The sequence below is a fragment of the Rhagoletis pomonella genome, unplaced genomic scaffold (genome assembly GCF_013731165.1).
Source record: "Rhagoletis pomonella isolate Grant_MI unplaced genomic scaffold, Rhpom_1.0 Rhpom_scaffold_00004, whole genome shotgun sequence".
Taxonomy (NCBI): Eukaryota; Metazoa; Arthropoda; class Insecta; order Diptera; family Tephritidae; genus Rhagoletis; species Rhagoletis pomonella.
The window spans coordinates 6,100,815-6,124,292 of NW_023458558.1; the positions used below are offsets into that span (position 1 = coordinate 6,100,815).

Sequence of the window (23,478 nt, forward strand, 5' to 3'; positions counted from 1 at the left end):
AAACACAACATAGACAAAATTACAGAATTTTGAGCAATGTTAATGAGCTTTGTGTCACGATTTCTTTTTTTTTTGGAAAACTGGAAAGAGCGGTAGAAGTTAAAGCTGCTATTTTGGAGTTCATCGCATCTCCTCATGAGATTTCTCTAGATTTCAGCTGGAATTAAACCCGCATCATCGATGAGTAAAGCCAGCAACTCTAATAGCCGAGCTATGCTTATCCATTTCCCTATTCAACTTACTCGTATCATTTTTAATTGGTAACACTTCGAGTTCCTACCAAACCAAATTAAGTGCTGAGAGAATGCTTTATATTTAGATGATGTAACTGAACTCTTTTCTCTGTGTAGGAAGTATAATAAGAAAGTTCTGTCTTGTTGGGTGGTAAAAATGTCTTTTTGTCTTTTATTTTTGATGTTGATCGGAAACTGGGCTTGAACCCAGGCCTTGCGGAATGGCAGTGCGCACTGCTAACCATGTGTACCGTTTAACAAAGCAAGTATGTGGAAGCTGACCTAACGACTATTAGGTTTTTAATTCAAATTTAAGCATCAAAAATACCGGCATCAGTATTTTTGAATGATCAACACTGTCATTAGAATTGTTGTAATTTAATGTCTACTCTAAATATGATCATAAGGATAAAAAATTGTTCCATAAATGGCTTTGTAGCTATCCATGTGAAGCATCTACATATCTGAGTATATCTTTAGTTTACACGAATACCGTTAAGATGACTAGATGATGTTGGCTAAGTCATAGTTAACCTTGCTTACGTTCCTCGCTATATTGCCTTCAAGACTTTCGTTAAGGCCGATGATCTGATCGGTACTCAGGCGCTCGCAAGCAATCTTTAAGATATATATATGTATATATATATCGGGCTTCAACAACTTTTAGAGGAGCACCTGGACATTCTTATGCTGTTTTATCAATGGATACCTCGTACGGGATGAGGGCGGATCTGGGTTATCCTGCCTTACTTGTTTCACCACCTTCGCCAAAACGGGTTGAATTCATTTCCATCGGTCTCCTCCATTCTGCATTTTCCATTGCTTTCATCTGTGACACCTTTACCACTCGTTGGCGCTTAGCGTCCTTTTTTAATTTGAAAGTACATTAGGTACATATACACCATTTTCGGTATAGTATGTATTTGCAACATAACCAAAACTAAAACATCGCCTCGAAAGGTTCTTCCAGTTATACCATAGCTTAACGTATTAGAGAAGGTGAATCCGATTGTCATTGTAGTATTTTCATATTGTAAAAAAGATTTGACGAAATGTGAAATGCGTAACGAAATGTATATCATAATTTTATGGGTACATTCGTTGGCTTATAGGTACAATTTTTTCCTTAAATTAAGAATAACCTTCAAGTTCCATTTGCAATCCGTGTTTCGCAATGATCGACATGGAAAACCAGAATTATTGAATTCGCCAAGTTGAATGCCTTATTGCACCTTCATCAAGTACTGATTCTGCCTGATCGGTGAGATGGCCAGACGATGATCGATACGACGAATTTGGTGGTTGGCTTTGGAGAGGTGTGCTCTGGTGCAATCTCAGCATATGCACATACATACATATGTAGTTCATACTTCATATATGTACATACATGCATATGTACATACGTATACTTTAATTCTATCAATTCAAGATAATAAGGTAAATATGTACATATGTATGTATGTATTAGCTCATATGCGTTGCGCCTTGCGTTGCGCCAATATGCTCCAGAGCGCTTATTTCCTACTCTCGCATACAGCGCGCGGAGAGCAGATTCTTATAATTTGTTCAGCTATTGACATTTCAGCGAGTGCATGATGCAATTGGCGGTGTGGGTCCTTTGTACTTACATACATACTTACATAAGGACATACCTACACATAGATATATACATATACAAAATACATTCAATCATGCGATGAGAGCAAAGAAAAATAAAACGGGCAGGTGGGCGAGCATATTGCAGACAGACATCTATTGACGAGATTTGTAAAACTAGGATGCGTAGATTTTTGAAAAAGTTGATGAATTGGTTTAGGGGTTTACATTTTATGCATATGAGCATATGTATGCATGTATGTACATATGTATCTAATTGTATAGAAAGGTATACAAATTTATAAAAGATATATTTGATAGCAAACTTAAATGCTTTTGCTCCTAACTAATTAATATAGTATTTCCAGTGTATTTTGTATGAAATAATAATGTAGTACATACTATATAGTTACGGTGACCATCCGTTCTGTTTTTTGCAGGACCGTACTGTTTTTCAAAGGTCGGTCCTGCGTAGTTTTTCAAACCTGAAAAACCTGAAAATGTACTGCTTTTTTCCAAGTGTCCTTCCTGCATTTGTCCCGCATTTTATTCGTTATTTTAAAATTATCGGACAATGGATGGATTTTTTCAAAAAAGTATTTCTTGGTACTTTTCGTAGCTTTTGTTCAATATCTTATGAAAAAATCTCCCAATCAACGTAAGCGACTTACATCTCGAAGGGTATTGATGTGCCTCTTACCAAAATATATAACTTGTGGCGACTTCAATGAAAATTATTAGTGCTTTGGCGACCATTTGCATTTTGTCGTCACAGTCGAAAAAAGTGAGATTTTCAATCAAATGCGCAGTTTTATTTGATTATTTTTTTCATTAGTTTAAAAATTCGATAAAGAAGATATATCATTACAGTAAATTTGAGCCAACGATAATCAAAATCGAATTAGAAATGCTATGAAGCACAATCTGCACAAATTATATATTTTTGTAAAGGGCACATTTGTAACTCGTCGCTTACGTCGATTCATGACGTCGATTTTTGACAAATAACTGCGAAAAGTACAAAAAACAAAAAAGGGTATTGTTTTCGTTTTGAACGCCTCAAAATTTGCTTATAAAATAATCTTTTAAAGATTTTCACTTTTCGTGTAAGCTATTGTAATTATAATATGTTTTACTATACTTTTATAAATATTCATGTAAAAAAGATTACTATCGATGAAGAAAACGTGATTCCTTTTCAAAGTTTAAAATGTATTAAGAATTTAGAATCATAAATACTCTTTCGATATTTTTATACTACGTAAATATATGTAGGCATATTTTTGAAGAAAAGTCCTTCATTTTGAATCCATATTTGTGGTCACTGTATATATAGTATGTTTGAGTAAGCTTTTAGTGAAAGCTATCTGTACATATGTACGTAGTATGTGGTATGTGGCATATGTACATATTCGCGGTTAAAGTCATAAAAAGTGTTTCTAGTGAAATGCCAATGTGCTCGTAAATGATTTCGTCACTGCTGTCACATGGTCGCAGTTGAAAGAGCCCATGGCTGAATGTTGACAAGGATACGTCATTTTGACGACAGCGATGCAGAGCAGTACGTTGCTAGTGGTTCCAAGATTAGCGACACCGAAACCGCTAAAAAACACCTACAATTTTCACTCTATATCTATGTATGCATGTATGCACATATGTATATGAACATACATATATTTGTGTTGCAAGTTCGTGGCGCTTTCCATATAAAATGTTGCTACTAAGATGAGCGGCAATTTCCCTATTCGTGAACATACATATGTATATACATAACGGACGAGTGCTTCCACACAAATTTTGACATACGAACATATGTACGTACAAGGTATGTATCGACAGATATACATATGTAAGTATATCCATCCATACATATGCATGTATGTATGTGCCTATGGACCACATAGAACTTTGCTAAGATGCAAACCTTGGCAAGTGAGTGCGCGCCTAAAAGTAATGCAAGGTCGCCACAGAGTGCTAGCGTAAATATTTAGTTTGATTTGCGTGTCTTTTCGGAGTCTTACATGTGTATGTACCAGGTTTCTTGCGAATATTCGCATTCGCATTCGCAACCGCGGAGCTTCCGCAATAATTTTAACATTCGCATTCGCTTTCGCATTCGCATTAATCAATGTGGATCTTTTGCGACTGCGAATATTGAAGGGACCGAAAATAACAGTTTTTTTTTACGAGTTAAACTTGGCCAAATATTTTTTATTCCCAACTAAAAGTCCTTTCTGGATAATGATCAAACCGCTTGTCCAAATTAAACAAGTTTGGTATCAAATGAAAGAGGACTTAAATAGCTTTAAAACTGAAATGTCTAAACGAGCAAAGCCACCTATTGAAAAATATTTCAATAAAAAATGTTAACATAGAACAACCATAGAACAAACCTTGGGTCAGGTATATGAATTTCTTTAGTATTAAATGATATAAAAAATATATAAATAGAGGCGGTAACCTTCGTGCGTTATTTCTGTTTAAAAGCTATTTCAGTCCTCTTTCACATGATATTAAATTTGTTTAATTTTGATAAGCTGTTTGTTTATATTCCGAATAAAAAATATTAGGCCAAGCATAACTGGTAAAAAATAACTGTTATTTTCGGTTCCTGGAATATTGTGCAAGTGCACTGATAAAACGTATATCTGGCCAGGCACAGAAGAAAGGATTAAAAATGAATTAATGAAGAATTCTTTGGAAAACAATGGTGTTTAAACAACGATCTTGCCATGATACTAGATTGTGGAGATGAAAGTCAGGAGGATACATCCGACATTTGCAGCCCGATTCCATTCTCAAAAAAGAATTATTGCACCGCAATAAAAAAAAAAACGAAATAAATATAACTGAAAGTCTTCTCGACTGGTGCAGCGTCAATCGAAAAGAATTTACAAGTTTGTCTCCTCGAGCGAGCAGGTATTTAGTGGCCCTGATTTACGACCCTTTAAAAACTTTTTATTGGATACAATGTTCCAATTTTTAAATTCATGTACTAATATAATGAGATAAACTTGTATAGATATATGTGGGCGGCATCACGCCCATTTTCAAAAATTCAATAATAATGTTATTTCTTTTCAAGGGGTTGTTTGGGTAAAATTTGCGTCCTTAAATTTCGAAATATCGAAGATTCAAGCATTTCTGAAATATACCGTTATGAAAAAGTGCGCGTAATTTTAGTCCGATTTCGATGACTTTCAACGTTTTGCCTTTATGTAGCAACCACAATAATCATAATGAGTTTGGTGCACATTGATCGAACGGTTACCAAGATACACATACTATGTATGTGATCATAAGTGGGCAGGGTCCCGCCCATTTTCCAACATTTTATTATAAGCATACTTTTTGCTAAAGAATTATTGCAAACATCAATCTTGAATAAATTAGCTCCAGTATTTACTGATTTATCGAAGCTTTCGTATTTCTCTAAATTACCGTTAAATTCTAAGCCGTTTGGTATGTTTTGTGAAGGCCAACAACTGTGTCAAGTTTGGGAGAAACTGGTGGAGCGGTTCCCAAGATATACACATGTAATCATAGGAGGGCGTGGCTACGCCCATTTTCCAAAAATTTATAATATTCTTATTTTTCGTCTGAAAGTTATTGTAAATATTAATTTTGAGTGAATAAGCTTCAGTAGTTACTAAAATATCGCAGTTTTCGTATTTCTGAAAACTACCGTTGCATGGGAGGTAGGCGTGGTTATCGTCCGATTTTGCCTATTTTCAATACCATCCGTTCTACGCTCAAAAGAAGTACACATTCCAAGTTTCGGTAAAATATCTCAATTTGTACTCGAGTTATCGTGTGCACAGACGGACGGACGGACGGACGGACAGACAGTCACCGCTTAATCGATTTCTCTTTTCATTATGTTCATTTATGTATAAATTTGTCTATATCTATTTCGATTCGTTTTTCCTGTTACAAACAACCGTTATGTGAACGAAGTTATAATACCCTTGTGCACAAGTGCGCTCGGGTATAAAAATACATGACATCCGTATTCGCATAAGCATCCGCGGATGTTAGCGTTTAAAAATCCGCATCCGCATTCCACATTCGCAACATCCCTGGTAAGTGCATGCTATGTGTATATTAGGAATGTTAATGATCCCGGAATCCCGGAGTTTTTAAGGTCTCGAAAATCCCTTGCTCACACTTGCTTGTTATCGGGTTAAACATTAATGTTATTATTGTACTTACATACATATGTATTTACATATATTTTGTTCAGTTTCTAACAACAAAATACACTGAAGAATAATAATCATTAACCATATAAGTTATAAACCAAGAAAGTTGTGAATCACCTAATTGAAAATTGAAAAAAAAAAATCATTTTGAAATCACAGTAATAACAACATAGGTGCGCGTAGACCAATATTTTCAAATCGTGATGGAAGTATGGAAATTCATCTGGCAATACTTTGTCTTGTCCAGATGCAAAAATTGAAAAAGGCCGTTATCGAAGAAGGTACAAATAGCAACGTCTATTGAGTTGTAAAAATTTACAAAATTACCACTCTTTAATATCGATATTCAGGGCTGCCACTGAATCCATCGTGGTCCGAAGTTTCGTTAAATTCACTGCATCCGAATAGCTACGGACAAGGCATATATTTTGAATGCATACGTTCGTAGAAAATCGGATCCAGTGATCACATTTTCGTAGATTTCACGAAAATCGGACTACCATGAATTCAACGATAGCGCAGATTATGTCTAGTTTATTAGTAACCAAAAACAATTGCCAATTTAATCTGGTCTAACAACATCCGTGACTGCCCGCTGTAGTGTGTGCATCAGTGACTTTGCCCTCAAAGCCTGGACGACGCGTTGTATGTAGTGCATTTTCGGTTTTCAATTGTAAAACAAGAACATTCAATATAATCGCAATGATAAAGAAATTAAAAACAAAACTTCGCCTAAATGAAGAATGAAGAAACAAAATGTACGCACGATATCTTTGATCGTGTGCACATTTACATATTTACTAGTTGGCGCTGCAGTATTTGACTCACTTGAATCGGAAACGGAAAAGCGGCGCTGGGAAGCACTGCAAGGTGAGTAACCGTGAATGGAACTAAATACATATGTAAATATGTTTGTATGTACTTCTACTTGATATTTACATGCATACATGTACACATATATCTGTAAGAAGCCCAGCACAAGTGGCCCACTTTCATGAGCGCATTAAATAAAGTATTTATAAGGAAAAGTTTACACTTGTGTAGGCACTTGTATATGTACCTGCGCTTGTGCTAAGGGGCTCTCATGCATGATAGGTTTACGAACACAACGGCAAACACTTGAATTTAAACACATGCACCTCATACATATACATATACATATATGCTGGCCACTGACATACTTATCTACATAGATGAGTATTGCTTGTAAGTCAGCTTTCTATTTAAACAATTGGCCTTTGACGTCATTTGCCAATAAATATTGATGGCAATTAGTGAAGTGCATAACTTTTTTTTGAGGACATATTTCTGACAATTTTTTAAGAAGAGGTAAGCTCAGCAATTTCGTTACTATGGCAGCACGGCAAAGTCTTCGGGAAATGCTGTTTCGTAGAAGTTATTTTTCCTTATGTACGTAGGTATGTAGTTCCTAAGCATGAAAGAAGGGAACTTAATAGAGAAAATACCAGAAATCTTCTCCGATTTGTGGCGTGCGCCTTGATGTTGTCACACAAAGGGGAGGCACCTACAGTTTTACGCCGACTACGAACGGCGATTGTATTTTTATGAGAAGCTGTTTTTAATGGCAGAAATACACTCGGAGGTTTGCCATTGCCTGCCTGGGGGCCACCGCCGTTGAGAAAATAATTTTTTCCAATTTTTTCTTGCGGCATTGCTTTAACTAGGGCTTTAACCATGGAAGGGTAGGGGGAGTTATCCTGATTCCAAATATGTTGTTTTTAATTGCGGGGGGGCCTTATAGCTTTAAAGTTATTTGTTGTTAAATTGAATTTCAAAAACTTAAAATTGAATTTCAAAACTAAAGGCTTCTTCAAATCTCTTTCGGGACATGTATTTCAATAAACTGATGAACTAATTCGAATTTAATTATTCGAACAAATGGCAACCCTCCCAAGTAAAGGTCGGGAATAAATCCCTTTCAAACCCACTACGATTTATGACCATCTTTTAATAATTCTTGCAACTTACTGAAAAATTTGAATGAAACTTTTTAAACACGTGGCAACTTTCGTTTGACTACGGTATTTTTATATTTCATATACTTTTTGAATTAGTTAATTGAGTTAGGCCTTTAAAACAGGTGGCAGCCCCCTTAAAACGTATTTTCAAGCTTAATCATTGTTAACTCCCCTACAAGAAAAGGACTTTTTTTCTGACCTCTTCACTAACACACTAAAATATACACCAATACACAGAAAAACATTTGCAAAAATGACCTTAGGATATACATACAATAAGTAGAAAAGAGACCTTTTAGCACTGCTGGTAAAATCGCCATGTAAGAAAGGGACTCATAGGCCCATGTACACAAAAGAACCGATCAGGTTTTTCATATTACCCCCGAATTTCTGATGAGAAAATTGCAGCATTATTGCATCAGCACTGACCGTCAGGTGACCGGTCATTTGCCAGTAAGATTTCTGGTAGGGTCTCCCTCGCCAGACACTACGATAGATATTTTAATTAACTGATTAATTACGTGGAATTTTAATTTTCAATCATGTGGCAACTCCGTTAAATACAGTTCAGAAATAAAAATTTTTCCAACCCCCTTCGTTTGATACTCATATTTTAATAATTCATTTAACTTATAAAATAATTTGAATTCAACTTTTTAAACAGGTGGCAACCCTCTTCCAACACGACCCAAATATACTTAGTGTTCAAACTAAAGACTTCTTAACACTCTTTTTTTTACATCCATATTTTCACATTTTATATAACTTGTGGTTTTAGATAAGTTAACTAAATTCGAATTTGCGAGCAGGTGGCAACCCTCTTCAAAATATTTTCGAACTGCGACCTTCTGAACCCCCTTTCGTTTGGCACCCATTTGTTGAAACATACTTCTCCTAACGAATTCCCTTAACTCAAATTGAATTTAATTTGTTAAACAGGTGACAACCCTCCTAAAGTTAAGTTTAGAAGTTTTTAAACACCATTTTGAATGATGCCCATTTGGTAATAATTTATTTATTATTATGCGTTCAAAGGGGGTCATTGATATTCTTACCATGTTCTAACTTCTTCTTGATACACCAGTAACCTTTTGACGTGCCTAGGATAAATATCTGCGCAGTTTAAACAATTGCTATTTCTTTAAACCCATTCTTCATTAAGTCATCTAAAAAGTAAATTCGTAGGTGTATCGAAATACCTTGATTCCAGCGACATCCATGTTTTGGGTCTATTTTTTTGCAGAAGCAGTTCTTATCATAAAGTTAATCAATAAATACCCGTTAATTAACACCCTCAAATTCTCAACTTATTCTTAAAAAAAAAAACATTTTCGCATGACATCTGGCATTAAACATTTTTTGCTCGGTTATTTTTTACCCAATTTTAAGTTTTTGTATAGCTCTAGAAAGAAGAATATTTATACTTTTTAAAGAAATAATAAGCTTTGTGAGCACATTATAAATATTGCACACGATCGTTAAAAGTGACACCATTTTAAATTTGGAATTTTTGTAATTATGCGCTAAAAATGCACCCAGAACTTTTATTTACATTAACATTAATATTCCGAGTTCAACAGACAGACAGAGATGTAGGTTGATCCTGAAAGTGTTCTATGTGCGTTAAAAGATAAGGAATTTAAAGCTGTCTGCATACATTTGAATAATTTGATAGACGAAGAAGTCTCTGCATCTGATCGCAAGTTACAGATGTCGATACAAATTTTCATTTCTGTCTATATAGTTCAATATGCAAACATATACATATGTATGTATGTATGTATGTATGTATGTATTTAGATATAACTGTTTTATAGTCTAAAAACGAAAATGCTTATCCAAAATGATTAATTTCCATTTCCATTGCTTGTTTGCAGCTGTCGAAGATATGATAATACGAAAATACAATATTACACAAGAGGATTTCAAAGTGATGGAGACAGTTGTGCTTAAATCGGAACCACATAAGGCTGGTCAACAATGGAAGTTTACTGGTGCGTTCTACTATGCAACAACAGTGTTGACTACAATTGGTTATGGCCACTCTACGCCAAGCACAATCGGTGGCAAACTTTTCACAATGTGCTATGCGATTGTGGGGATACCGTTGGGCCTTGTTATGTTCCAGAGTATTGGAGAAAGAGTGAATAGACTGAGCAGGTTATTTGATTATTCGTTATCTCCACGCATACTGCTTACTGCATCGTACCTCCGTACTTATGTACATAATAATGACTACATATAAATGTACAGAATTATGTGAACACACACACTCCGCTTCATTTGAATAGGCGTATTGTTCCTAAAGGATTCGAGGTTACATACATATGTATGTATGTACGGATGTCTTTACTCGTAGGTGTCGGTGAAACTTTGTTTTAGTCTCATTTTGTAGAATAGTCTTTTAGGAAGAAAAGGGCCAAAAAAGAAAATTTACCTGCTATGTTTTGGTAGTTTTTATCTAAGCGACTTAATAGCGCACTTTCAATTGCATAAAAAGAGAAAGCGAGTAAAGAAGTGCCAAAAATGCGAGTTATCATTGAATTTAAAAAAAAATACCCAATTTTCACGAACAAATTCTTTAATTACAGAGTTGGGCAATTTTAAATAAGCTGCGGCGTTGTCTATTCGTTAAAAGCATTATCAGCTATAATTTTGCCAAAAATAAAAGTTTTTTAAAAGTTTATTTGGTTTTCTAGAAGGCAACATAGTTTTTCCATACACTCACAGTGTTTCTGGGTAATTTTCAGCCAAATTATTATTTAGTATTTAAGGGAAACTTCGAACCGGTAAGCATACAGCCCTTGACGCTAGACTTTCTGCATGTGATAAATAAAATATTAACTGAATTCATTACCCAAAAACAGAATAGGAAGGGGTAAATTCCAAAAACTATGTACATTTTGATCCAAATTATTATTTGGTATTTGATGGCAACTTTAAACCGATAAGCATATAGCACTTGCCGATAAAGGATTTGCATATGATAAATAAAATATTAACTGAATTAAACCGTTTTTTTTCTCTTTAAATTGACTAATTTCTCTTATTGGGTCAAAATGGCCCAAAACGTTATAGGAGGGGGCATAGAGTATATGTAAATATGTGGTCTGGTATACACAAGCTTAGTTTTTAAAGAAAGGCACTGCACCTATTCAAGTGAAGCGGGGCGTACACATTGCATATTGGTATGTATGTAAGTATGTACGAGTAGCATAACATTTTTCTTAATAAGTATTAGAGCAGCATACGAATGTAGTACATCAAGGATTTAGTTATTAAAATATTTACTTATTTTCTTTACTCATTTATTGAACCGGTTTGCGTCCATATCGCAGCTATGTTATACAAGCAGTGAGGAAGTCACTACGTTGTAAACGAACTGCAGCTTCCGAAGTAGATTTAATATGCGTCGTGACAACGCTGAGCTCTCTAACGATAGCTGGTGGCGCAGCGGCCTTTTCCCGCTACGAAGGTTGGAGCTATTTCGATTCAGTATATTACTGCTTTATTACTTTAACTACAATAGGTGAGTTCAATGTGCGTAGACTATAACGTCGGCTGAGTGGAAGAACATTCTATCTCGGCTGCTGTTTCGAAAACGCCCTGTCTTAGCAAATAGTTTAAGAACGTCCCATTTCAGAATTTCGTTGAAGAACGCTCTACCTCAGAACTTGGTTTTTTTTTTAATCATTTGCTGCGATAGGGCGTTCTTCAACCATTCAAAGGGCACCTTTCAACCATTTGCTGTCATAGGCAGTTTTCGAACCGGCAGCCGAGATAGGCCGCTCTTTTACTCAGCCGTAGATACGTATGTATGTATGTACATACATATATGGTCCATATGTAGGCATACATACATATATAGCACATATAAATGTATGTATGTACATATGTATATGTTACGAACAATTGCATAACCCTGGCCGTTACAGAAACTGACGATTTACTTTTGTATTCGCTATTCGCTAGGTTTTGGAGACATGGTAGCTTTACAAAAGGACAATGCTCTCAATAACAAACCGCAATATGTAATGTTCGCACTGATATTCATACTCTTCGGTTTGGCAATTGTTGCAGCCTCGCTGAATTTGCTGGTGTTGCGATTCGTTACAATGAATACGGAGGATGAGCGCAGGGACGAAGCTCAGGCCATGCAGGTACAGTATTGGAAATTTGTACAAAAAAATCTTTAGTATTAAGAAAGTAAGCATTGGATTCATTTGATTTTCTATCAAATTAAAGTTAAATTATATTTCTCAACTAATTCTCTCGATTAATGGTTTTGAGTGTTAATTTTCACATTCATACATATGAGGGCCGTTCAGGATATTGTGGAAATGGTCTTGCATTTGCATTTGCACAGAAATATGCAAATGCAAGATCATAAGTATACACAAGATCCTGAACTGTCATATAGATTAATTTTTTTATTAAAAATCTCCGACCTCACTTTAAGTATTTTTATTTAACTTTGATATTATTCGTTATCGACTCCCTTTATGCGCTAAGTTCCTTTCCTTTATGCTAGAGCTTTAAAACTATCGATAAAAAATTTAAAATGCATTGTCGAAGATATTTGTATAAGCTTTTTAGTTTCATTTAGTTCCTCATTTTCAGTAACTTTGTCCTTTGTCTTCGATTTTTTAAATACACTCTAAAAAATTTTTGTTTAAATTTGCGCATATTAAGATAGGTAACCAGTTTCCTCTCTTAATGAATGCAAATTTAAACACTGCTTGCTTACTTTTACTTATCATATGTGTGGCGTAGGACAAATTTCAAATTTGTTTTTTGAGTTTTAAACATTTATTGTTCACATTTTCACAGTTTACACATAAAATGATTAAAATTTCCTCTAAAAACTTTTCGTTTAAATTTACGCATATAAAGAGAGGTAACCAGTTTCCTCTCCTAGTGTGTGCAAAATTAAACACTGTCTGTTTACTTTTACATATCAAATTTGTCACGTAGCGCACACAAGGGATGGGTTTTGGGGGTAAATTTATTATGATATAAGAAATTTTGATAGAAAAAATTTTCTTTTCCATTTCTAGTGCGTCATTTTGTAAGAATTTTTCTTTGTTCTTGAGAGCTCTTTAAAGTTTAACTGCGAATGAAAGCATTGTCCTAAAAATATGCAATGCATACTCACTTACTGTTGGTTTTTACACTTTACAGGCTAAAAATGTTTACCATTGATATGTACTTAATAAGCATTCGAAGATTTACTTTGCTAACTTCGAATTCGTTCCACCAAAATGAGCTACATGATAAAAATACAAGTTCAGTTAAATTTTCGTTATTCGAAGTATTAAAAAATGAGAAACCAGAAATCGACGAAAATGAATAAAAAAGTGTAAAAATTTAGTGAAGTTATTTAATTTATTTATATTAGAATTCTTTTGTAAAATTTTGTATTACTTTTGAAAGTTGAGTGCATCCTTAACCGTTAATTTTTTCATGATTTAATGATCGGATCTAAACCAAATTATTAGACGACCCTTAAGGTACCATCTTTCCCGTAAAAAAAAATAATTATTGGAATCGGTTCACGCGGTGTAAAGTTATGCGGTGGAATAAATTAAAGAAGTAAAAATACTCCGAAGAATTGATAACCTCCCCTTTTTTGAAGCCGGTTTTAAATAGTCTGAGTTCTTTGTAAATTTTATGTAAATAAAATGCAATTGATGATACTTAAAAAGTTTATTTATTTATTTCATACTGTAAATAAAACTTTCATAAATGTATTTTAAAGAGCGAATTTTCAGTATTTGCTGATGACATATATTTAGAAGTATAAACCCTTTCCCCCCAAAAATATATTCCTGCGTGCGCCCCTGGCACTTAGTATTTATTAATTGTAAAAAATATATTTTTACTTTCAAAATGTTTGTAATTTTAAACATTTCATGTGGATATTTTAAACAACTCATGTTCAAAACCAAATCTTGAACACCTTGTGCGTATACTTGAACAGATTCTGGTTGAAAAATAAACACTTTTCAGTAGTAGTTTTACATGCACTTTTTAGAGTGTATTTTAAACTGATAATATAAAAATTTAAAATTCCCAATCGTAAAAAAACAAATCGCTTGTAAACGTAAAGAAAACTATGCATTACAAAAAACTTTCATCAGTCCAACTTCGGCTACGCCACAGTATTTTTGCATAGAACTGACTCCAATATTTACGGAAAACGCCATATTTTAAGCGTGGGTTACAAGAACCCAAATCATTGTAAAAATTGCCGAACCGTGCCCCGACTTCATGCATGATTATTTATTCTTTCAAAGTATCAAACGGAAATACAAGAATATCCAAATGTTGACTAGCCCTGGCTTATATCAATAGTTTCTTCCATCGACGTAGAATCAGTAACACCATACTTTGGTTCCAAAAATATATTAAAACTATATAATTTTTTAATTTAATTGCACCCGATTTACATGATTCAAGTAATTTAAAGCAATTCAGGTTCATTCTCTTTAGCGTTTTCATTTTGCTTTTACACGCTTAAATTTTGGTTCAATTCCAGTTTTTGGTTGTTTAAAAATGTCAAAAGCAAAGTAAGAAACTTGAAACCACTTGACGGTACAGACGCAAATGTACTCTTCCCTCTTCGTTCAGAACTGCTATTGAACAGTGTTATAGTACAGATGAATTTTATTAATTAATTAATTTGTATGAAAAAAATTATAAAATAATTATTTTTTTGATCTCAATCGCTTTCTTTTCGTAAAAAATAGAAAATTTATGTATGGCAAATAAAATACATGCATAAAACAGAAGCAAATTCTGTTAACAAAATTCTGGGAACATACAAAAAAAAAACCTGATTTGACTGCACTCTTTTTATTTTGTTTTTTTGGGAGGCCATCCTAGTAAAACATGATTTAAAACTTAAAGTTTTTCTTCAAAAACATTAAGTACCCTTCGTCTAAAATCAAAAATTAATGCCACATAAGCTATATTGACAAAAATTTATAGATATGTGATAGCGTTGTTTTATACAAAAAATTCTTATATTGGTACAAATATCGATATAAGTAGGTATCGATATTTTCTTTCGATGCTACTTCCAAGAACAGGTATCGATACTTCCATGGTATCGTTTTATCCCTAAGTGTTGACCGTACTGGTTTGGAAAATGATTCTTAATAAATCGCTAAAATTTTGCATTCACATATTTAACTTAAGCAAATGTAATAAAGCTTTTGGTTTTGTTACTTCTTCAAAACTGCCCTGCCTTCAAAAAATGAAAACCTGAAAATTTAGGGAGATATCAAGTGCATTAAGTGCCATGAAAACATATTAAATGGCCCACCGTCTTATAGGAAATTTTGACCACTTTTTAAAAAATTTCAGAAATATTCTGTTATCCCATTTAATAAAAAATTTCGCACGAAACGTCTTTATGAACAACGGTACATTTCTAGTAGTAGGGATGTTACAAATATTTACATTTATGATTTTTAACATTCGCACGCCATTTGACTTAAATGATGCGAATGAGAATGTTAAACAAGTTCTCCTAAAAGTCTTATGAGCAACCTAGAAGCAATTTTATATTCCTCAATCGAAAGCGAACGCTCGGATGTGGAATCTGGGGACATCAAAAAATGTGAAATTAAAGTATAATTGAAGGCATATCTATAAGAAAAAAATTAAGGGATCTTGGTCGCAAATAATTGAGCGCCCCACCCGTCAGCGTTCAGAGTGAGCCATTGTTCAGTACAGCCGGCGAGCCTCTATGAAATCGCCTCATAGGCGAAATAGCGGAAAAATTACAATTTCTGAAATCTAATATGCCTATTTGGAACTTTCACTATTCGCTTAAAATACTGTATAGCGGTAACACTGGTTCAATGTTCTAATCTTTGTTTAATAAAAACAATGACTTAAGCTTGTTACAGCTTTTTAATGGTATTTCTAAACAATTTGACATATATATTGCATTCGTAACATCCCTGATTTCTAGCTCAAAAAAAATTATATCCATACAGATACATAAACATACGAGAAGGTACATACACATATATATACAGTGCTTCCTACAAATAATCGGACACGCTTTATGCCCGCTGAAACTTTTTTTTGAAATCTAAAGAAAAATGTAGATGGAATTTTTGAAAAAATAAGGACACAGATAGAGTTTTTGGCAAACTTTTTTATGACGTCAATAATAAATAAACCAAAAGAAAATCAAATTTAAACTCTAAAAGGCTTGTGCGACAGTGAAACCCGTCCTTCTCGGTTGCCTTAAAACTTTGGCATATTGTTATTAATTGAGCTGCGAAAACTGCTATTTTTTTGTATTGAAACGCCTTTTTGAGTTTAAATCTGATTTTTTTTTGGACTTTTAAATTTTGGTGAAAATTGTTTGAATTTTTGTGAACTTAAATATGTAAAGTGCGAATGCAGAAAAGTTACATATAGCTTGAAAATCAATATTTTTCGATCGGATAACTCCTTTTTATCTTCAGGAAACTTCCAATAATATTAATACCCTATTGTTTATTTTACCATTTTTAATACTAACGATTTTAGGGGACTCATAAATGCTAGTTAATATTAAAATTCTATACTTTTTCTACTAAAATGTGTTTTTCCTGATATACACGAAAAAATTCATTTGCTTTGAGGTAGTTCAAAATATAATTTTTTTAAACAAAAACATTTAGAAAAATCTTCGTAGAAGAGCTTAACATTTCAAAATTTTTCCGCCCCGCATGAATTTTCGGATCACCCTATGTATGTATATATCGTTACCTGAAATGCGAAAAGACGTAACAAACATCATCGTTGAAATGCAAACAGTCATAACTAATAAAAAATTCAAAATCCACTTTTTAATTTATCATCGAAATACAACTCCCCACATCATTTCATGAAACACAATTAAAATATTAGTCACGACCTTTTCCATTTCCATTATGTCACGAACATGATTACTGAATATTCCTGGAACCTTTTCAAATTTGTTTGTAAAATTCTGGCCAGCTCTATGGTGTGGTAATCGCTGGCGTAATTTAAAAACATACTTTTCCAAAATTTCTTTTCATTTGTCATGTTTATAGACAACTTCTGTGAAAATAAACTGGTCCGATTATTCGCTGGAGCCAATGTTTGAATTTAAATATTTAGACATTTACAAAAATATCTTCAAAATAATCTGTACTAATCAAAAGCATCTTTAAACTAAAATTTGGCACTTGTTTGCATGCCGTTGCTTGTAGCTTAAAAATTGCACATTGTGTCTCTAATTAAAGTATGTATGTATGTGACAGTTTTGCTAACCGTTCGACTTTTTTACAAACATATTTAAGTATTAATGAAAATAATAACGTAAAGTAAGAGGAGTAAAAAAAAAACGTATTTTCTTTTGGGTTTCTTTACAAATTTGCACAACGAACAATAAAATATGTAGTTTATGACCAAGTCCAATTATAATTGGACCAAAGAGGTGATTGCCGTATTTTAAAAAAGCATTTGTTTTAAAGTATCAAAAACATATAAATACAGCTATTGCTAACACTTTACCAAAAAAAAAAAAAAACTATAAATTAATTTTTTAATATTAAGATTGCAAAACCCATTATGAAATCAAACAAAAATTTAACTAAATACATACTTACACATTATGTACTGTTCTTTAATGAAGTATTATTCTATTATTCACATTGTTTTAAATCGGAAACTTTTCTTAAAACTTTTTCAGATATTTATCTATAAAGTGGTATTCAAAAATAAATGAGACGTAAAATTCTATAACACAAATTTTCATTCTGAAAAAAACCCTTTAATTTTTAGAGAGTAAGTAAAAAAAAACTGCCATTTTGTTTTTAATGAGTATTAAAAAGTGTTGTTAAATTTAAATTCTTTGGAACAGATATTAACGTCTGAAATATAGCGCGTTTAAGTGAAAATTTTGCTACACAGTACGCATGAAATTTTAATTTGTGCAAGCGAACGGAGAAGACGCAGTATGGGGCGTTTTGGCTTTTTTCAAAGTTTCAGTAATTACTACACCCGCATTACTGAAAATTGGTTAACATACTAGCATTTAAGGACAAAATAAGATACGTATAAAGTTACTTGCGTTTTTAATGGGGGGCGTGACACCGCTCACTTATTATAAAATGTTTTATTGCACTGGACTGGCTAATAGGCAAAATATACCACCCAGTATGTGTGCCCATCGCGAGTACTTTCCATTTCGCATAGAATTTTGACATGGAACGTCCCATATGTTTTCTAGAATATTGTTAAAATTCAATATTGGAAGGCACTTTCCGTTGGCATCTGAAGTCGAAATAAACAACTAGCGGATACTATTAAATATATTCAATGATTGTTTATTTTGTTGTATGAAATATGAACGAATTATGTTACTCATACGCCATGTATCCACGCGTTTGATCAATTCTTAATTGGAAAACATTAACTATTGATTATGCGAGGTTTAGACTCTGGGCCTCCACAATTCCAAATATTGAATGTAAAAGTTTTTTAAATGTAGGGTGCTGAAAGCGTGAAAAGCGCTGAACGACTGAAAAGCTTGGTATGGAGTTTTAACTCTACGATCTTTACAATGGAAAGACTCTAATATGATCGCTATATGTCCCTCCACAAATTTGTATTTTTTAGTTAAATCCGACTTCAAAAAAGTTATAAATTCATCGGAATTTTTTTTGGCAGGTTGGTGGCTTTCTTGGCTAGCTCAGTGGCCCTGCAATTTCCTGCAGTATCTCTATGTCGCGGGACTCTTCTGAGGCTGACCGTGAAGATGGTGCTAATGTGATTAGAAGCTGATAGGAATTCCTGTGCAACCTTTGATCTTAGCATTACCACTATGCATTAATTCTATGAATATTTTTTTTTTAGTCTCTTACATACATACATTCATACATACGAACTACATAGGCACAAACATATAGATATTAAAGAGCTGTGAAAATTAAAATAATAAACTTTACTAATACATAATCGCACTTTTGGCTGAAATTTGCAGGCCCTACAGGTTGCAGTAAAATTAGAGGGGGACGTCATAACAGCCAATGGATCCATTTTAAGCGGATACGAGGGCCACGAGGTACAGTCAAATAGTAGTGGATCAACTACATCCATGTGTTCTTGCAGCTGTGCACGTTTTAGTGCAAATCGTCATAAAACGTGAGTACAAGATACGCACATACATACATACGTACATATATATGTACATTAGACTGCATCACTCCCCATACAAAAAAAAAAATCGGTACTGTTTTTCCGCCGGAATTAAAAAATCTATTATATTTTAAGACTTTCATCGAAATATTTCGGAAAAATATTAAGATTTACGTTTTCTGGACCGATTTGAAAAAATTGAGTTTTTTGTGAAAAAAATAGTTTGTTTAAGTATTTTTTGCAACAAATCTCCTTAGCTAACAAACTAGTTTAAGCTTAAAAAATTTGCATAAAAATATTAAAAAAAAAATCAATGGAATCACAATAATGACATTTTTGATGCTGTTTTTGAAATTTTTTCAAAGGCTGATTTAAGAAAAACTTGAATAACTCAGCCTAAACTGTACCGATTCATACTAATGAGGCATCATTGCAAAGGAATTCACCCTCATCCTTTTTATTTCTTTGCAAATACGCTCATTCAAAGAATGAAAGAGAAAGGTAAAACAATCGAGTCTCATTCCATATTGAATTAGGGTGTGTTGGTATTTGACAAAGAAAAACTTGGGACATGAATGATCTTTTTTTTGCAAAGAAATAAAAAGGGTGAGAAAATACCTTTCCACTGATACCTCACAGGTCTATGTCGTTAAAGTTTTGGCCCAGTTATTAAACTTTTTCTTAAACAAATCTTTGAATAAAGTTAGAAAACAGCATCAAAAATTTCATTATTATGATTACGTTGAAAAAATGTTTGAATAATTTTATTTAGATTTTTAAAGCTTAATTTGTTTTGTCATCTGAGGGGATTTTTTCGAAAATATCCTTTAAGAAACTATTTTAATTCATAAAATACTCCATTTTTTTAGGTATTTTTCAATCGGCCCAGCTCACGTAAATCTTAATATTTTTCCGAAATATTTTGGTGGAAGTCTTAAAATATAATAAATTTTGTAATACCGATGGAAAAACTGAAATTTTTTGTTGGTGATGCGGTCTAATGTACATATGTACATATCGTTAGTGATTTAGTATTTAAAATGTATGTATGTATGTCCAACTAAATTTTTTTTTCTATTTATATCTATTATAGGCATCAGTATAAAGCTCGTCGTTCGCCCTCGCATATACGCCATTTATTACCGGAAATTGTTCCAATGCAGGACCTAAGTTACGACACCCATAGCCTGAATACGGACGGGCTCGATATCGTGGATACATCCTCAGGCTCGCCTTCAAAACCGCACAGACAATTACTCAAGCGCAATGTGTCACTACTCTCTTTTCGTATTTAAAATACAATTACTATTGATTAGAATTACGTACTTAAGTATTATGTATGATTAGTTACATATATGTAGGTATGTAGGTAAGTTTAATTAAATACAATAATTTTTAATTCGCTGGTAATCATAGCTTTTAAAATAGTATGTATTTATTATTGTATAATACTTTCATGTGCAGGTGTTCGGAATCCTACATGCATGCATACGTACATACATATGTACATACATATGAACATTAGGGTTGCCCCTAAATCTCAATCTATAGTTCCCGGGGGCGTATGATGAACGCGAAAATCAGTAACCTTTGAATTGAACTATTAAATAACTGTAAAGTCTTAATTATTATTATGGCATAGGTAGTGTCTGCTTCAAAGCATACTTGATCGGTTATGGGTACCTGCAATTTAAAAATCTAGCTTTACTTTTTCGACTTTGGCCAACTTTTTTAGATCTCCGATCATTGCGCTATTGCATTGCACTAAGGTATAGGCATGTAAGTCAGCTTTTTTCGTACTTACAAAAAAAAAAAACTTAGTTTTTGATAAAGAAAACGTCAAATCAAATAACGGTGTATTTTTATAAAAAGGTAGCCAAAGCCGTTGCCTGTGAGAGAAATACATATTTCGTTTTGTGTTCTGTCTTTTTTTGCAGCTATTTTCGAACAATCATATTTCAGTTGACAACACTGGATCTCAAATTAATTAAAATTTTTGCTGTAAACCAATATAATTACCTAAAAATTAACAAAAACATAGAAAATAAAGAAAAATGTAAATACTTTAAGATCTATAACTGGTATTCTTTGAACATTTTTTTGTTGATTAAGAAACATACTTCCGACACAACCTTTGATTGTTATTTTTTCCTTAAAAATATAATTTGAAAAAGCTTTTAAAGTTTTTGACCGTTTTTGGACTTGTTTAGACTATCAAAATCGTGCAAAAATTAAGACTTTTGAGTTTAAATGGTCAGTTTCATGTAGCGTTTTTTTTCGTGATTTCTGAAAAAATTGCTTTTTTGTGAACTATTAAACTATTTGCTGTATGGAGGGAGCGAAGATCTCAATAAAGAGAGGAAAAAAGGCTGTTTGCAGTGTTGTAGCTGCAAAGGCTGCACCTTTTAATTTTTCAACATCCAAATTATATTTGAATATAAATAGTTTTTTATAACTAAGAAGCATTTTTATCTTTAATAAAAATATAAAAAACACTGTATTCAAACTTTTTTAATAGAACCACAAATTAAATGCTGCCACTTATACCGCTCGGTCAACGAGGGTTAAGATTTTTTGTATCGCAAATATGTGGGTAGTCATATAACAATATTTTGGCGCTTATAGTTTTTCTAAGTGTTTGTCCGTGATTTTTCGCCAATTTGGTGTGTGCGCCTTGGTATGTTACACGAATGCATAGATCTATAATTTTGCACCACCTCCGAGCGGAAAATGGTCCGAAATATTTTGGTGGACGTCTTAAAATATAATAGCTTTTATAATTCCAATGGAAAAATAGTACCGATTTTTTTTTTTGTATGTGGAGTGATGCAGTCTAATATACACACATATATCTTTAGTATAGTACTTTCCATACGTACACGACTTCGTCGAAATACAAAAAGCCGTAACTCACTACAAATCCAACATTCACTGTTTGATTGATTATGATGCATTTCATCGAATTATCACACATCATTTTGTGCAAAATAAAAAAAAATTAGTTAGTTATGGCTACTTTGCATTTAAGCGTCGATGTGAGATACGCCCCTTCCATACTATACCACCGATAAGTAATAGCTAATGATAACATTGATTACACCGAGCAAGAGTCAATTTTGCACTAAAAATGTTTTTAAATAAGTTTTGGAACTAATCATACCTTTGAAATTTCAAAGTCCTTTAAAAAGTCCTGTCAGAGAGAAGAAAGAGAGAGAAAATTTAAAGCGCAGTTTTACTATATTTTGCCCATAGTTGCTTGAGTATATTGACTGTATCGTGTGTTTTGTATTTTTTTTTTTTGTTTTTGTTGCATTATACCACTCTCAAAATATACGTCTCATTTAGACATAAAAATTATAAAAATTTTCCATAATGCATTGTTCAACGTAGTCAAGTCTTCAAATATTTTGAAAGTTAATTTGAAAGTACATAGGCTAGGTTAGGGGTTGAAGCGTCTGCCTTCATCCAACGTAGGAGAGAGGCACACTTAGATCCAGTGGGTATGGTGTGACACCAATTGAGAGGCTGGGCCAGATTTGTCGAGTTGTCCTACTCGAGGGTTCTACCGACCATCTTCGAGTCCTTCCTCGGAGGGATACGAGTTGAAGGCACATAAATAACCGAAAAAGGTTTAAATTTATTTATTTTTATTTATGTTTAATTTATGCATTTATAACGTTTCAAATCTACAGTCATATATTCAAGCCATCTATACACATACATACATACATATATAGGGCAGTAAAATTTTGCGAGTAAAATTATTTTATGAAGTCAAACTTTGCAAAGCTTTTCCATAGGAAAACCGGTTTTTACCGTGCAATCCGTGCAAACCATGCATCGTGCAAGGGTTTTGCAAGACTTCGAGAATACCCTTTTCACATTCGAAAATCCATTTTTTTTCTCAGGGCGATGTCCTAAGACAAGTGACGCATTTAATTTTGCATTACCTAGTATCGAGAAATGAATATGTTTTAATATGAAATTTTCGGAACTTTTTGAATACATTAGAATGCTGATTACATAGTTAGCAGTAATATAATCGAGAACTCATAAGAAATACATTATATTATTTATCACGCAGGTAATGCATCTCTTCTTATCCGACTGGGTGAGTATGTATGCACCTATGTGCGTATGCATGCATGTGGTGTACGTGAATTTTTTGTGAATGGTCGTTGAAGCGACCTTAATTTATTATAATGACTACTATGTGCTTTCCTGCGCTTCATTTTAAAATAAGTAGTATATTCATACTAGGGTGCTTTTTTTTGTGGCTATTGTTTTTTTTCACTCCTA

The 23,478-nt window shown here is 33.2% G+C and overlaps 1 protein-coding gene across 2 annotated transcripts in view; it reads left to right on the top strand.

Annotated features, from left to right (window-relative positions):
• Positions 1–23,107, top strand: part of LOC118736875 (two pore potassium channel protein sup-9) — a 57,548-nt gene extending 34,441 nt beyond the window's left edge. For both annotated transcript variants that reach the window (XM_036466980.1, XM_036466981.1), the window contains exons 2-8: positions 6,073–6,312; positions 6,573–6,901; positions 9,888–10,170; positions 11,349–11,539; positions 11,983–12,170; positions 19,025–19,185; positions 20,273–23,107. In XM_036466980.1, the coding sequence (XP_036322873.1) occupies positions 6,775–6,901; positions 9,888–10,170; positions 11,349–11,539; positions 11,983–12,170; positions 19,025–19,185; positions 20,273–20,474 (1,152 nt within the window). In that variant the 5' untranslated portion in view covers positions 6,073–6,312; positions 6,573–6,774 and the 3' untranslated portion in view covers positions 20,475–23,107. The remainder of the gene's footprint in view (positions 1–6,072; positions 6,313–6,572; positions 6,902–9,887; positions 10,171–11,348; positions 11,540–11,982; positions 12,171–19,024; positions 19,186–20,272) is intronic.
• Positions 23,108–23,478: the final 371 nt, after the last annotated feature.